Source organism: Hippoglossus stenolepis, chromosome 20 (genome assembly GCF_022539355.2).
Source record: "Hippoglossus stenolepis isolate QCI-W04-F060 chromosome 20, HSTE1.2, whole genome shotgun sequence".
NCBI classification, from domain to species: domain Eukaryota; kingdom Metazoa; phylum Chordata; class Actinopteri; order Pleuronectiformes; family Pleuronectidae; genus Hippoglossus; species Hippoglossus stenolepis.
Genome location: NC_061502.1, coordinates 12215335 through 12228766, shown reverse-complemented (window position 1 = coordinate 12228766; position 13432 = coordinate 12215335). Strand labels below are relative to the sequence as shown.

Here is a 13432-nt window from a genome sequence, read left to right as displayed (position 1 = left end):
TTTTCAAAATACAACTCTCACACATTTATTTAATGAATTTACTTCTCGAGTTCTGGTCTGTTTTCCTCCCTTTTGAGCGCAGAGACATGAAAACCAGCCTTTGTCCCGACTGTTGCTAAGCTAACGGGGGCAAGCCCTAAGTGGGCTGTGGAACGCGTGGCATGGTGGTGCTTATCGCCTCTGGGCCCGCTGGTATGTTAAGAATGTGACCCGAGCGCTGCACAGACAGTGATGCTGCTCTCTCAAACATGACTGGCCTAACAAACACACAGCCCCCAACCAGGCTTTATATACCACCACTGCATATTCTGCTCTTTTACAGCTGCGGCGATGCTTTATACAAGCTCCGAGTGTTTGAAGTCTGTATTCAGTTGTGAGGGAAGAGATGTGGATGTATGTTTTCAGGAGATTTCTGGATTCTCCTGGTCTGAATGGTCTCTCAGCTGTGGTGGAATGTAAACGAATAAAAGCCCTTTAGGGGCGACTGAAAGAGAAACCCCTGAATAATGTGTTACTTGGTATTCAATGACTAACACCCCACTCCCCTCCTCTTTCTTCTCGGTTTCTTCTTCTTCTCTTTCTCTCCGTCTCTCCAGTGTAAGACCTTGGAGTTGAAGCTGGAAGAGGAGCGGGTCTTCACAGAGTACGAGCAGGTGCCCAAGAAGAGGGCGAACTGCGCCCTCGCCACGGCGACTCTGCCCGAGAACACGGAACGCAACCGCTTCCGTGACGTGGTTCCTTACGAAGAGAATCGGGTCGAGCTTGTTCCCAACAAGGAGAACAACACGGGCTACATTAACGCCTCGCATATCAAGGTGGGCTCAATGGGGTCAAATGTGTAAAATTTACAAACAGTGTAAAAATGAATCATTTACACTTGCATTCTCCCATGAGGGGTGGGGGGTTTGGTAGCATACAGTATACCACTGTTTGGAAACCATGAATATCTAAATCTCTATCTGAATTTAAAATTAGACAATCATAAATTCAAGATATGAAATCACATGCTGCAAAACACACTCAAGTGAATGAGTGCAGTCCGACACAAACAGACATTACAGTGGATAATCTGTCAGATTGTAGTGAAAGTGCACAATATTCATAAAGACTGGGAAAAAAAACATTTAGAGTTACAATATGTCACAAACTGCTTCACAACATTCATGTGTTCGACTGTTAATCACAGTCTCTGCTGCACACGCATCACACAACATGAAGTGAAACAAAGTGTATAAACTTGATACACTCAGCTCTCTCTTGCGAGTCTTTGTTGTGGTCATTTCTAAGCGGGGGGGAAAGGCTCGGAGGGAAAAGGATGAAAGGCCGCTATTGAAGGCTGTTTGGGCCTTTAAGCTCACAGAGCTCGTGGAATTCCCAAAGAATGCGATCCAAACTCCAAAACCCTCTTAAGTCAGCCTGAGCTGCTCTCACTAGCCCCTCTATTCATTCGTAGTCGCAAAATGGTGTGCGCACACAAGCTCGTGCGTATGCATGAGTTTGCATTTCGCGTGTATGCCTAATCGCGATCCAGGTTGCGATCGCCGCGCTGAATCGCCGCCTATCACGGTGTAACCCTCTTACCCCCCCCCCACACACACACACACCGCCCCTGTCATTTAAGGTAGCTGCCGCAGAACAAAAGGCCTTGTTTACCCCCCCATCAGTCTCCTAATGCTGTGTTTACAGTCACAAGGTGGAATCAGCTGCAGGGACATGCTCATGATGTAACGGCACTACGTGTATCAGAGATGGGACGTGTTCCAGTGCCGTGTGCGGCCTGATGATTATTAATGAGGGACAAACTAAAGAAAGTGAGAGAAGAGGAGTTGATAGTTTTATAAATGAGAGAGAAAGGAGAGAAACATAAGAGGGGTTTCTGCTGCCCTCCAGTGGTGGATCAGGTTATTGTCGGGGTCTTAAATGTAATATATTTTAAATTTTAAATAAATTTCTTACTCAGGCTAAAATGTGACTCTATTTGCATTTTGTTTGCACTGCAGACTGTATACTTCACATGTGCAGTGATTGATTGTTGGTGTGTGTTTTCCCAGGTGATGATCAGAGGGGAGGAGTGGCACTACATCGCCACCCAGGGACCGCTCGCCAACACCTGTGCCGACTTCTGGCAGATGGTCTGGGAGCAAGGGGTCAACGTCATCGCCATGGTTACTGCAGAAGAGGTACACGCACACACATGGCACACCCACATGTGGATATTTTTCAGCGTGCGGACAGCTGCCGCTCGTCTGTGTGTGTGAAATACGATGAGTGTGAGAGTGTATGTCTATTTTCCCTGATCCAATCACCGATCAATCTTCGTCCTCCGTGCAGGAGGGTGGCCGGTCCAAGAGTCACCGCTACTGGCCCAAACTGGGCTCCAAACACAACTCGGCCACGCACGGCAAGTTCAAGGTGACCACCAAGTTCCGCACGGACTCGGGCTGCTACGCCACCACGGGGTTAAAGGTCAAACACCTGCTGTCTGGCCAGGAGAGGACGGTCTGGCACCTGCAGTACACGGACTGGCCTGAGCAGGGCTGTCCTGAATACGTCGTGGGATTTCTCTGTGAGTGGGACTGTGTCATTTTCATCATCAATTTTCGAGAAGCAATAAGAAGTGATGAAACAAACACTGACTTCATTATTTAATATTATATATAAAAATAATAAAGGAGTAATTCGACATTTTTGGAAATATGCCTGTTCACTTTCCAGGTTATAACAACTGTTATATTCATATTCCCTCTCACGTCTTACCCTTATCTCTGTCTTCTTTCATGCAGCGTACCTGGAGGAGATCCAGTCTGTAAGGAGACACACTAACTCCATGCTGGACACCTCAAAGAGCCTCAACCCCCCCGTGGTCGTGCACTGTAGCGCCGGGGTGGGTCGCACCGGCGTGGTCATCCTCACCGAGCTCATGATCAGCTGCCTGGAGCACAATGAGGTGCGTGTGCAGAGGGGGGTCACAGTCAGGGTTGCAGAATTCAAGACTCAGGTTGGGATTCTAGTCAAGTTTAAGTTTGGTTCAGAGACATCTTTCTTTACATACTTTCTTGTCCTCACTTAAATGTCCTGAGTGTCTTTTTCAGCAGAATACGTTTTACACTACACACTGTTGTTTCTCACTTTTCTTCTTTTTTCTTTGTATATTTCTCGTTTTTCAATCACTGTCTGTTTTCTCTTCCTCCTCTCACTTCAGCCAATGGAGGTTCCCCACATGTTGTCGGAGCTCAGGCATCAGCGGATGCTGATGGTTCAGACCATCTCCCAGTACAAGTTTGTCTACCAGGTCCTCATCCAGTTCCTCAAGAATTCCCGCCTCATCTGATCACGGGCTCACGACCTTTGACCCTATACGATGTGGCAGATGACGACAGCGGTACTTAACTCAAGCCTGAGGACCGATACAGCTGATGTGGCCTCGGTGGGAAGCAGACGCAGGTAGAAGCGACTCCACGTTCACCTTGAGGTTTCCTCGTGGCAGTTGAAGGTTATGGAAATGTGTAGATTTGGGTTCAAACTCACCTCACGACAGGGAGAGGATGTGTGTCGGCCTGTTTCAAAAACTGAGGACGATTCCTCCTGATCAGTGTGTTTTCACATTTCATTCTTTTATCCCCTGGGATTTAATCTCGGACCTGATCTTTCCGTGTGGAGCATGTTTGTGCTTTTTCTCCGTGCGGGTCAGGTGAAAGAGCGGCTTGTCTCTCCTGCAGACGTGAATGTGTGTGTCTCTGGAGAAATACCTTGAGAAATCAATCACAAATCAATAACAGTTTGGATAGTTCACCTGCCTGCTACTTTTCACAATTTTCTTTGAGCCATTATTAGAAATGGAATTACGCTGCATGAACAGTAGGTGGCAGCAGTATTATTACTAAACTCTTGGTATACTCAGAAAAGGTTTGCCAAACAAAACATATCCTTTAAATCACAGTTCTAAAATAACAGAGTATTGATTAATACAGCAAATATTTACTTCAACATTGTAACAAATGTTTTTTTTGTATTTATTTCTATCACTATTGACGTCACCTTTGCCATTGAACAGAGCATCGACAGTTATGTCAGATCTCTCGGCTCAAAAAGCCTTTCTTGTGAATCTCAGAAAGATTCGTCCCTTTTTTCTTCTGAAATGTTTGAACATTTCTATTAAGATTCCACCTTAATATGCAAAAACACAGAAAATACATTTCAACAATTATTTGCTTCTTGCAATTTCAAGTGTCTTGCCACATTTTTTTAAACCGTAAATCATTTCAAATTCTGTCCAGTTAATTGGAGATAATTTATAAATATAATTTCACCATTTGCATACGTGTGTCCTTAGATTGATCAGATACTGTATCTTTAGGCCTTATTGACACATGAAACGAGCCTGGCTTGTTGTTGGGTCCTTGATGGATTCGGTAAATTCATTCCCTTATTTTATTTTACCTCCAAAGATAAAATCTTTAAATCAGTATTTTATAGTTTGAATTTTGGCAAAAGAACAATTTAAACATTTCAAATCTTTTACCGAACTCTTTGGTAAAGGTTCAGCAGAAGGAGAGTACTGATGTTTGGGTTTTGTTTTATGTCTTTAGTGACACAACTGTGTGTCTTCTAATCTGATCCAAACCCAATAGATTAACTGCGTATCTGAATCCCGCTTATTAAATCACCTTCTGCAGAATTTCTTTTTTCTTGCTACTTTAAATATACTTTTTATTTTATTTGTCTGAATTGTAATGCAAAGCCAGCCGTGTCCAAAATAACTTTGTACATAACGGGCACGTGAGAGCAAAAGATTTCTACAAATGTGTTATATAGTTTTTTTTTTCGCCTCTTTTTTTGACTTGGTACCCCAAAAATACCGCAACATAATAAACTATGCATGCATTTTTATATTTCAATGTATATATTCTCAGATACGTATAAGCTCTCTCTTGACATGTGTAAGTGTTTTGTTGCACTTCAGTTCTCTTTGACAGTATTTTTTTCTCACAAAGCATTCCACTGTTTGTTAATATTTAATTTTTCCCCCTCAACTTTTCTTCTTTTGGCAAAAAACTCCTAAATACGTTTCAAAGTATGTGTACATATGTTTTGTATATGCGTTTTCAGTGCATCAAGTCCTTTGTTTTTCTCTCCCCTGACATGTATGAAGCTGTCATACTTGCTTATTATGCAATAAAGCCTTATTTTCTTTAAGACTGTGGCCACACATTTGTTTATTTAGGAATTTTTTTGTCATTTTCTTTTACCTCGTATTACCGTGTGTGTTGTAGAGGGTTTCTCTAGCAGTACTGGAAACAATATTTAACACAGAGCACAGAAGATGTCAATAAAAACACAGTCCTCAATCCCAGCTCTCTGTTGAGGAGCTTTAACAGACACAGCAGTTGTCCCGACATTCCAACACATAGACGTAGATATCTCCACTCTGATGGATGACAGGGTCAAGCTGATGCGTCAGTCATGAGACGAAACAAAAACGAAATCATCAACAGTCTGGAAAATAACTTCTCAAACGTCCTATGATGAGGTTGAAAGTAAAAAAAAAAGCTAATTTCTCTCAACTTCCCAATGGTACAAAAGTTCTGCACACAACTCATATTGCAACATACGTAACACTGACGTGAGAACGAAAATCCGTAGATAAATCTTTCCGTAAAAACATGGACGCCTTCTCATCTTTTATCCAGGAACGAAAAGAGTAGAACAGTTCTGTAAAGCTCCTGGGTGAAGGAGTGTATTCAGTCCATAGGAATCAGCCACATCCCGTCATTTCTTTCCTCTCTTCATTTTTGTTTAATCTCATTGCGCAACTCTGCCAAGTACAAGTGATCTTTCCCGTGAGCCACCAACATTATGGCCATTGCCTGTGGGCACACAAAAATCATTTTATAGCATTAAACATATACATTATATATAGAGATTTGGTGGGGATTGAACCGCAATACTTTTTTAGTACACGCTAAAATGTGTCTGTAGCCCTGACTAGCAGAAACTATTCTTAATTACTTAACCAGATAAGTCATTATAAGCCAGGAGGACGATAAGGCCAAAAATATTTGAGATGAAAAATGTCATATCAGTCAATATCACAACATGTCGATATCACAATATGCCCTACACTATTAAATACATGGCTGCTTGTACTTTACAATGTTTAACATTTAACAAACCAGCTTCTTTTCCTAAATTAAAAACACATTTACTTTCCTCTAAGTGAGATATTTAAATGTTTTGGTTATCAGTACCAAAGATCAGGTCTTGTACCAGCAAAAGTGTCAGAGTAAGATTTCAAATGATACCCTGACCCTGAAGATTATTGTTTATTACTTTGCCAGTGGAGTCATTTATTAAGAGTCATCTGTAGCAAGTGGATGAGGTATGAGAGTATATTTATATGTATATATACTCTATAATGTAAGAGTGCAATGACCTTATTGAGATAGCTGATGCCCAACGAGGGCTTCTCCATCCCCATGTACAGTCTGCCCAGCTTCAGGTACATGGAGGACACGTTCAAGGAGTAGGGGGGATACAGCTGCCTGCAGGGGGCAGAGTTCAAGATATTTTACTCAAACACAAATAATTCATCTCAAATGTGTTTATTTGATAATATAAAAAAAAGGTTAGCCAAGGATCTTATAGTGCAGATATCACATGACAACCCAGGCTACTTATTTCCTTTGGTAAAGTTGTAACTTCTTCCTATTATGTAATCATAATAATGGATGAAGGTGAAAACTCATTAAAATTATTCCGGTATTGTCAAAACTGACTTAAATTAAATGAATAATAATAATACATTAGATTTAATACGCTCTTTAGAAACTACTAAATAATCCAGGCAGAAAATAAGTTGGTTTCTTACTTGTAAGGTTTGACGATCTTCTCGCCGTATCTGATGGCTCCGTCTGGGTCTCCCATGTAAAGACAGACGCCCATGGCCTGGTACATCATGTGGAGCATGTAGACGTTGCAGTCATCAAAGACGGACCCCATCTTATCCAGGGTCTGTTCACACATCTCCAGCAGTTCACTAGGAGGTGCCACCGAGTCAAGGCTGCATCAACACACGCTGAGGACACAGCCTCTGCTCTACAATCAGATAATTTCTCTGCTGAAGACTAAAGTCCACAATGAGTAAATATGTGAGTAAAGCACAACTTTATCTCAAATAATTATTTATAAAAACACTCAATTACTTAAAAACTAGTGGTAAAAAAGCACATAATAGAGTGTAAGCGGAGGCAAAAGGAAGTTAATCGCCTATTAGCCTCATAAGTAAACTTAATAAACATGAATATTGATGTAAGATATTTACAGACGCAAGGGGTTCTTAATAAAAAGATGCTTCTAGAAATGGAAAGAATTATCTATAAAATCACATATCAGGAACTTGTATAAATGGATTAATTAAATGGATCACAACTAAATAATATTACAGTTTTTTTTGTTTTTGTTTGTTTGTCTTTGTATGTTCACTATGCTTTTCTATTGTCCATAACATTTGTAAAGAATTGTTAGACTGCTGTAAGTAACATTATACAAGCAAATTTAAATCTTTGTTAACTCTGGCACTCCTATAATAAAGTATAACAAACGTGCAGTCAACCACAACAGACCATGTTATTAATGTCATTTAAAGGATATATTTAACGTGTTTGAAGGCTCTGAACTCTCTGATGGATTTCCTGGCGTATCGCACCATGTTGCTGACGACCTCCGGCTCGATGGGGTCACTCCGCTTACGTACTTTCAACTTTTTCTTGTCCTGAAAGTGAAAACAGAGCCAGATATAAGTTAAACAACGAAGCGACTCATTGTTGGTTCTCAGGAACTTATTTTTACTGGGCCTTACTTTGGACTGACTTTTACATTCCTGGCAGTCACAGGTGAAATAGTAGGACTCTCTCAGTCGGCTGTTGCGGTCGTCTGTTGGGTAAAGGAGGTCTATGTAGCTGATGAGCACCTGCAGGTGGAGACGACACATGAAAACACAGCACATGAGAATCCCAAACAATGCTCTCTGTACATTCCTGATTATGTCCTCTTGTTTGAATGTCTCAATTTGCTGCCTGATGGCTGTTAACCTGCAGGTTAAAGGTCAGGGTTGAAAATAACCCCACCAGCCTCCTATTTAACAATATTCTTATTTAGAAAAAGCTTTTCAAAGTAATAATTCAACATTTTAGGAGATACACTACTCAAGTTTGATAGCAAATTAATTCCAGTATGTCACTCAGCAGAGAAATTGTCTTGCACATAAAACCCCAACTCTTTGTTTTTATACCTTGGAATTATTGTGTATATATTATAAACATATCGTGGAGTACTGATTAGTAACCTTTTTTAGCTGTCCCTAAAAAGAAGACGCAAATAATTCTATCTCCACAAACTTCCTGTATTACTTGTGTGTTATGGACAAATTGCTGGTCAGCTCCAGAATATATGAAAATGATCAGCTAGCTGCTCTGTATCTTATCTTCTTTAAACATGAATCATTGGATCTTCTCGCTATGCTCGGATGAAGCTGCTGTATCAAATCAAATCAAGCTCACAGACTGTAACATAATTATCTGATGTTTCACACACTCATCCAGCTTGTAAGTAACATGGCGCCCTCCTCCACAGATAAAATGAAAGGACCCAACCCCCTCTCAAGGCAGCTGTCCCCTTTCCTCACTTCGTCTCCAGGCTTCATGTCCCGCACGGCCCGAATCTCAGCTGACGTCCCCTTGTATGTCACAATGACGCTGTGAAGACAGCTGTGGTTAATCAGGGCCACACTGTGGGTAGAGACAAACAGATACAGAGAGAAAGAGAGAGATTAGAGTTAAGAACACCACTCTCTACGTCCCCGTCCTTAAAATGGATGAGGTGGGAGCAGAGAGACGTATTATTGCTCAGAGCAATGACAAAACTGTGACATACCCACTTTATTTTAAGTTGTAGGCTACCACTGTGCCTACAGAGGGGCCTTGAGTGTCCCTGAAATATGTCAGCGACCTTGCTATTACCTGGGTGGTTGGCTGGAAATAGCTCAACAAGGAGCTGAGAGGGCAAATTCACCTTCACACGGACAATTTTAAAACGCAACACCCTCAGCCACAGCAGGGAGTTGGGTTTATACCACCAAAGACCAACTGGAGGAGAGAAGTTGTCTTGTCTGGGTTTTGGATGACTGAATACTGACTTTTGACAAAAGAGTTCCAAATAGTGTCCATGTGTCCTTTGTATTTTGGCTATTGAATGCATCTGCAATACCAAAGGTGCAATATGCAAGTTTCCGCTGCTCCTAAAAGTGGGATCTTGGTGGTGGTGATGGTCAAGATATAAACTGTATATAAAAATGGATGTTGACTCAGGATCCAGAAAGTGAAGCCAGTGTGGAAGTGCCTGAAACCTGTATTCTCCTAAATGATCAGCATAGAGCGGCTCCACAGAAAATGACCCTATTCCTAACTTGATTTATTACATCAGTAAACATTTTCCTAGGTAGATTATGGTCTCAATTGGTGGTTTTAAGTCTATTTCAAGAGAGCATGAGTTTTGATTTGTAATTTATGGTCCCACGTAGAGTAAAATAAAGATAAAATCACAGTATGCATTGTGGCATAGAAACCCTGTGATTGACAGCTATTACAGTCCAATAGGCATCCTCTGAGTATCAGTCCTCAAACAGAGATTGTGCAAGGAACATACAATTTGATAAAATGGTATTGTATAAATGTTTTTGCTCTTACTCTGGGTAGATTGCTGTACCCAAGTGGGATAGTTCATCGTCCTCTATCGTGAAACCATTACAAGCAACCTGTTGAATAAAGGACACAGAGAAAGAAACACTGCTCATATACGTGTTCATCATCCTTTGGTTGTTTCACAGTGACTCACACATAGTCATAGTGTGTAGTACCTGGGAGAACAGCGTGAGCAGCTCTTTGTGGTCAGGAAAGTCCAAGTGCTTGGAGAAAAAACGATACAGTCCGGCGATGTCTGACTCGTTCATCTCTCTTTTCTCGTTATCTACATCCTCCACGTCTGTTACGGAAAGAGGAGTAAACATTTTATTTTGATTGTATTAGTTGGATGCAATTACTGACAGTTGACTTTTTGTCTTTTGTGGCATTTTAAATTAGCCAGGAAATATTCCCCAGATTTCTGCTTTTTATGGCCAACTTTGGGTTAAACTATACACTGTAAATACATAGACGACATCTCAGCTCCCCAAAAGTGAAGCCAAATCATTTTGATGGCCCCTGGTGGCTGGCGGCAGAATAGGACACAAACCCCACCTCCTCCATGTTAGTTGATGGGACATGGGCCAATTCTCAAATTCAAAATACACGTTAAGTACAGCCGGGTTAGTTTGGTTATAATTAGTTATTTGAAATGATTGACAGCTGAGACTGATTGGTCGAGCACGTGTGTCAATCATTACAGATTCTGGCTTCAAATAGTATATAGCTATAGTATCCAGGATATTTTGGCTTATTTTTTGTACAACAGGAGGAGGTGGAGATGCGTCGTCCATCTTTATATGCAGTCTATAGATAGTTTCAGTTTCAGTTTCACTCTCTTCACATGTTACATATGAATGTTCAATGTGACTGGACGTCTTAAGTTAGACTGCATTGCTGTTACGGTGGTAACCTGATTCGTGACTGGATTTGAATTCTACATTAACAACTTGAGCAGCATCCATGCTACATGACAGAGAGACAGGCGGTAGATCAAATTCACTTCCTCTGAAGGTCTTTGCTGGTTAAGAGAGCCTTTCCTCACCTCCCCACTGATAAGCTCCAACAACTTTAACCATACGGGGATAAACAGCTCTCCTTCCTTTATTTGTCTCACTATGCCAAGGCCACATTGTCGCCATGACTGCCATCGATACTATTACCTGCCAGAGTGTGTGTGTATGTCTAGTCCCTAACTTGTAATACAAGTCACTTTATCATTGTACTTCAGGAAGCCAGCACTGTGTTACACTTGATAATATTTGGTTTATTATTTTGCACAAATACCCCCCTAGTTTGTTTCTATAAGGGTCGCCTCCCCAAAGCAAGGACAAACATGAACATGGATGATTTTCTGTGTTGTTAAAGTTAATACTCACGTGATTGCACATCTTGTATTAGCAAGATCTTCTCAGACAAACATCTTTCTTTCTGTGTTTTCTGTGAAAAACCGTGGAAATGAGCACAGTTAACGATGGTACAGTTTGTGCCAGAAAACTCTCACACAGGATATTTTTGGGTGTGACTCCAACCTTCTTTGCAAGGATCCGAGCCACCAGGCGGGACGTCTCTGATGGGCACCAGTTCTCTCCGAATGCATTCATTGCTGAACACTCCAGCTTGTGCATGGCCCAGTCCCCTTTCTACACACATGTAAATATCATAATGGCATTTAAAATCAATTGACCGACCAACCGACCAAACTTCAATATATGGTTGATAGGGCCACTGTATCGTTGTTCTTTGAGCATCCACACATGAGTTTTTACATTGCAGTCACTCTCCTGGTTGTTGGAATGTTACTTACTTGGCATTTCACATTGCAGTAGAAGGCTTTCCTGCACTTCCCACATTTTGCCAATCCGTTTTTCCTACAAATGACAATAAGGAAAGTCTATGATATTGTGGTTGACAAGTAGCACATCATAAAAAAGTGACTGAAAGATTCTCAGACATCCCTGTACAAATGACTTCCCCTGACACACATAGAAATGACCCAGGCATCAGAGCCCATTGGATGTCAACCTGCATACCACAGATCAATCCCAATAATTCAGAGCTCAATCTTTTGGGTTTCTGTTTGCCTCAGTGTGAGAGTGTATGGACGTAAAAATCATTCTCTGAGACTCGAAGGAGCAGTTGCTGGTGCCCTGTCATAACCGATAGCAATGAAGGGCTTTAAAACATTCTGTGGTATTAATAGAGCTGGCCGTAGTTTGGACCACCTGTCTCTGCACCACACTGAAAAAAGTAAAGCAGTCCGAAAGTCCACTGATGCAATTTTGGAGACACTTGAAACCAAAGGCCAGACAAGCTGCTCTGTGTTCAGGGGTTGTGTTGGGAAAACATGACAGTGTAAACCTGGGAAAACACGACTTGATGTAAATTCTGCCTGTAGTTACAGCTTTTTCCAAAATGATTAATTTACGATCTTAGTGAGTTGACGCTGGTCTGTGTAACTTTGGGCATCTCACCAAGGACTGAGTGCATGTGTTATTCTAGGGTGTGAAATCACTGCCTTCCGGTTAAGTGTTGGGTCAAAGCAAGCCGTGAAAAAAGATGTCGGATTTAATTCACTCTGAACAAATCGACACACAATCAGACGATCTTATATCATACTAGGAAAAGAAGAGTCTCAACAGGTGGTTTATGAAACTCGCAGCCAACTGAATGAGTCTCCATAATTCATGTTTGTGTTGGAAATGTGTTCAGGACATTGACATGGTCAGGGTCTAATGTATTTATGGAGGACTAAGATTAAGTTAAGGTAAATTAGGCAGATTGCTTTAAGAGGAGAATATATGCACCTGTATTTATGATTAACTTACTTACGATTCACCCATGAACACAATCACATAAAACATTAGACTGATTTAAGTATTGTTAACTGGTTCGTCTGCAAAAGAGATTAGCATTGTGATATAATTTGCAAGGTACAGCCCCTTCATTAATCCCAACTACAGCTGCAGTTGATAGAGACTGTATTATGTAATCATGATGCCATTCAGGAAACAGAATCTCTTTCTCATTGGCCATCCTTCCTTTTCTGACAGGGAGGTATAGAGACAGGTGAAAGACGATATATAGAAACCGCCATTGAGAAAGACGAGCCACACAGACCGAAATAGATTCTGTGGAGTGACACTTTTATGACAAAGAGCCCATGTGGTGCTGAATGTGTCAGTGATCATTAAGTCTGCATCACTAATGAATGGGTTTGGTAAACAGAGAATCACAGGTTTGCAGTTTATTACTTTTTTTAATCATCAATGCTTTCAGAACTAGAAATCTAATCTAAGTATTTGTGGATATGCTCCCACAGGTTATACGTCATCATCATGAAGTTGCATCTGGTGCAATTGTCTTTATCAACTATAGCAAGTGCAGCAATGAAATCAAATGAGTTATTAAATCATGCAGCTAGAGAAACTAAACCGATCATTACCTGTTGAAGCAGAACTCACAGTAGCAGCCTCTCTCCTTCGCTGTCAGCACGTAGGAATACGCAGGGCTGGAAAACAGGAGCTCTCCAACCTTAAAGGCTCTGGAAACGCGCAGACCTCGTCCTTTTCCCGGACTCTCGAACCTCTCGAGTCCCTCGATGCTGCCCGTCATCTTGTCTTTTCTCCAGTACGTCTTCACGCTGGAATGACTCCTCACTCGGAAGGAGCGAAAAGTGGGATGTGGCACCCCCA

The 13432-nt window shown here is 41.4% G+C and overlaps 2 protein-coding genes across 3 annotated transcripts in view; one reads left to right on the top strand and one right to left on the bottom strand.

Moving 5' to 3' along the window:
• The window catches only part of LOC118099686 (tyrosine-protein phosphatase non-receptor type 14), a 37824-nt gene extending 32628 nt beyond the window's left edge, over window positions 1-5196 (top strand). Inside the window, exons 16-20 of one of the 2 annotated variants that reach the window (XM_035144391.2) lie at window positions 597-815; window positions 2052-2180; window positions 2332-2566; window positions 2784-2947; window positions 3203-5196. In XM_035144391.2, coding sequence (XP_035000282.1) covers window positions 597-815; window positions 2052-2180; window positions 2332-2566; window positions 2784-2947; window positions 3203-3331 — 876 coding nt within the window. In that variant the 3' untranslated portion in view covers window positions 3332-5196. Of the gene's footprint in view, window positions 1-596; window positions 816-2051; window positions 2181-2331; window positions 2567-2783; window positions 2999-3202 lie in introns of both variants that reach the window. The other variant, XM_035144389.2, reaches the window with a different exon arrangement.
• A 159-nt stretch (window positions 5197-5355) lies between these two features.
• smyd2b (SET and MYND domain containing 2b) lies at window positions 5356-13432 on the bottom strand. Its single transcript, XM_035144396.2, has 12 exons — window positions 13183-13432; window positions 11545-11608; window positions 11270-11380; window positions 11117-11177; window positions 9914-10038; window positions 9744-9811; window positions 8684-8786; window positions 7859-7969; window positions 7651-7771; window positions 6869-7043; window positions 6434-6542; window positions 5356-5867 (listed from the first exon to the last, which is right to left on the bottom strand). Exons 1-12 carry the CDS (start codon window positions 13350-13352, stop codon window positions 5787-5789), a joined length of 1299 nt encoding a protein of 432 aa, XP_035000287.1. The 5' UTR covers window positions 13353-13432; the 3' UTR covers window positions 5356-5786.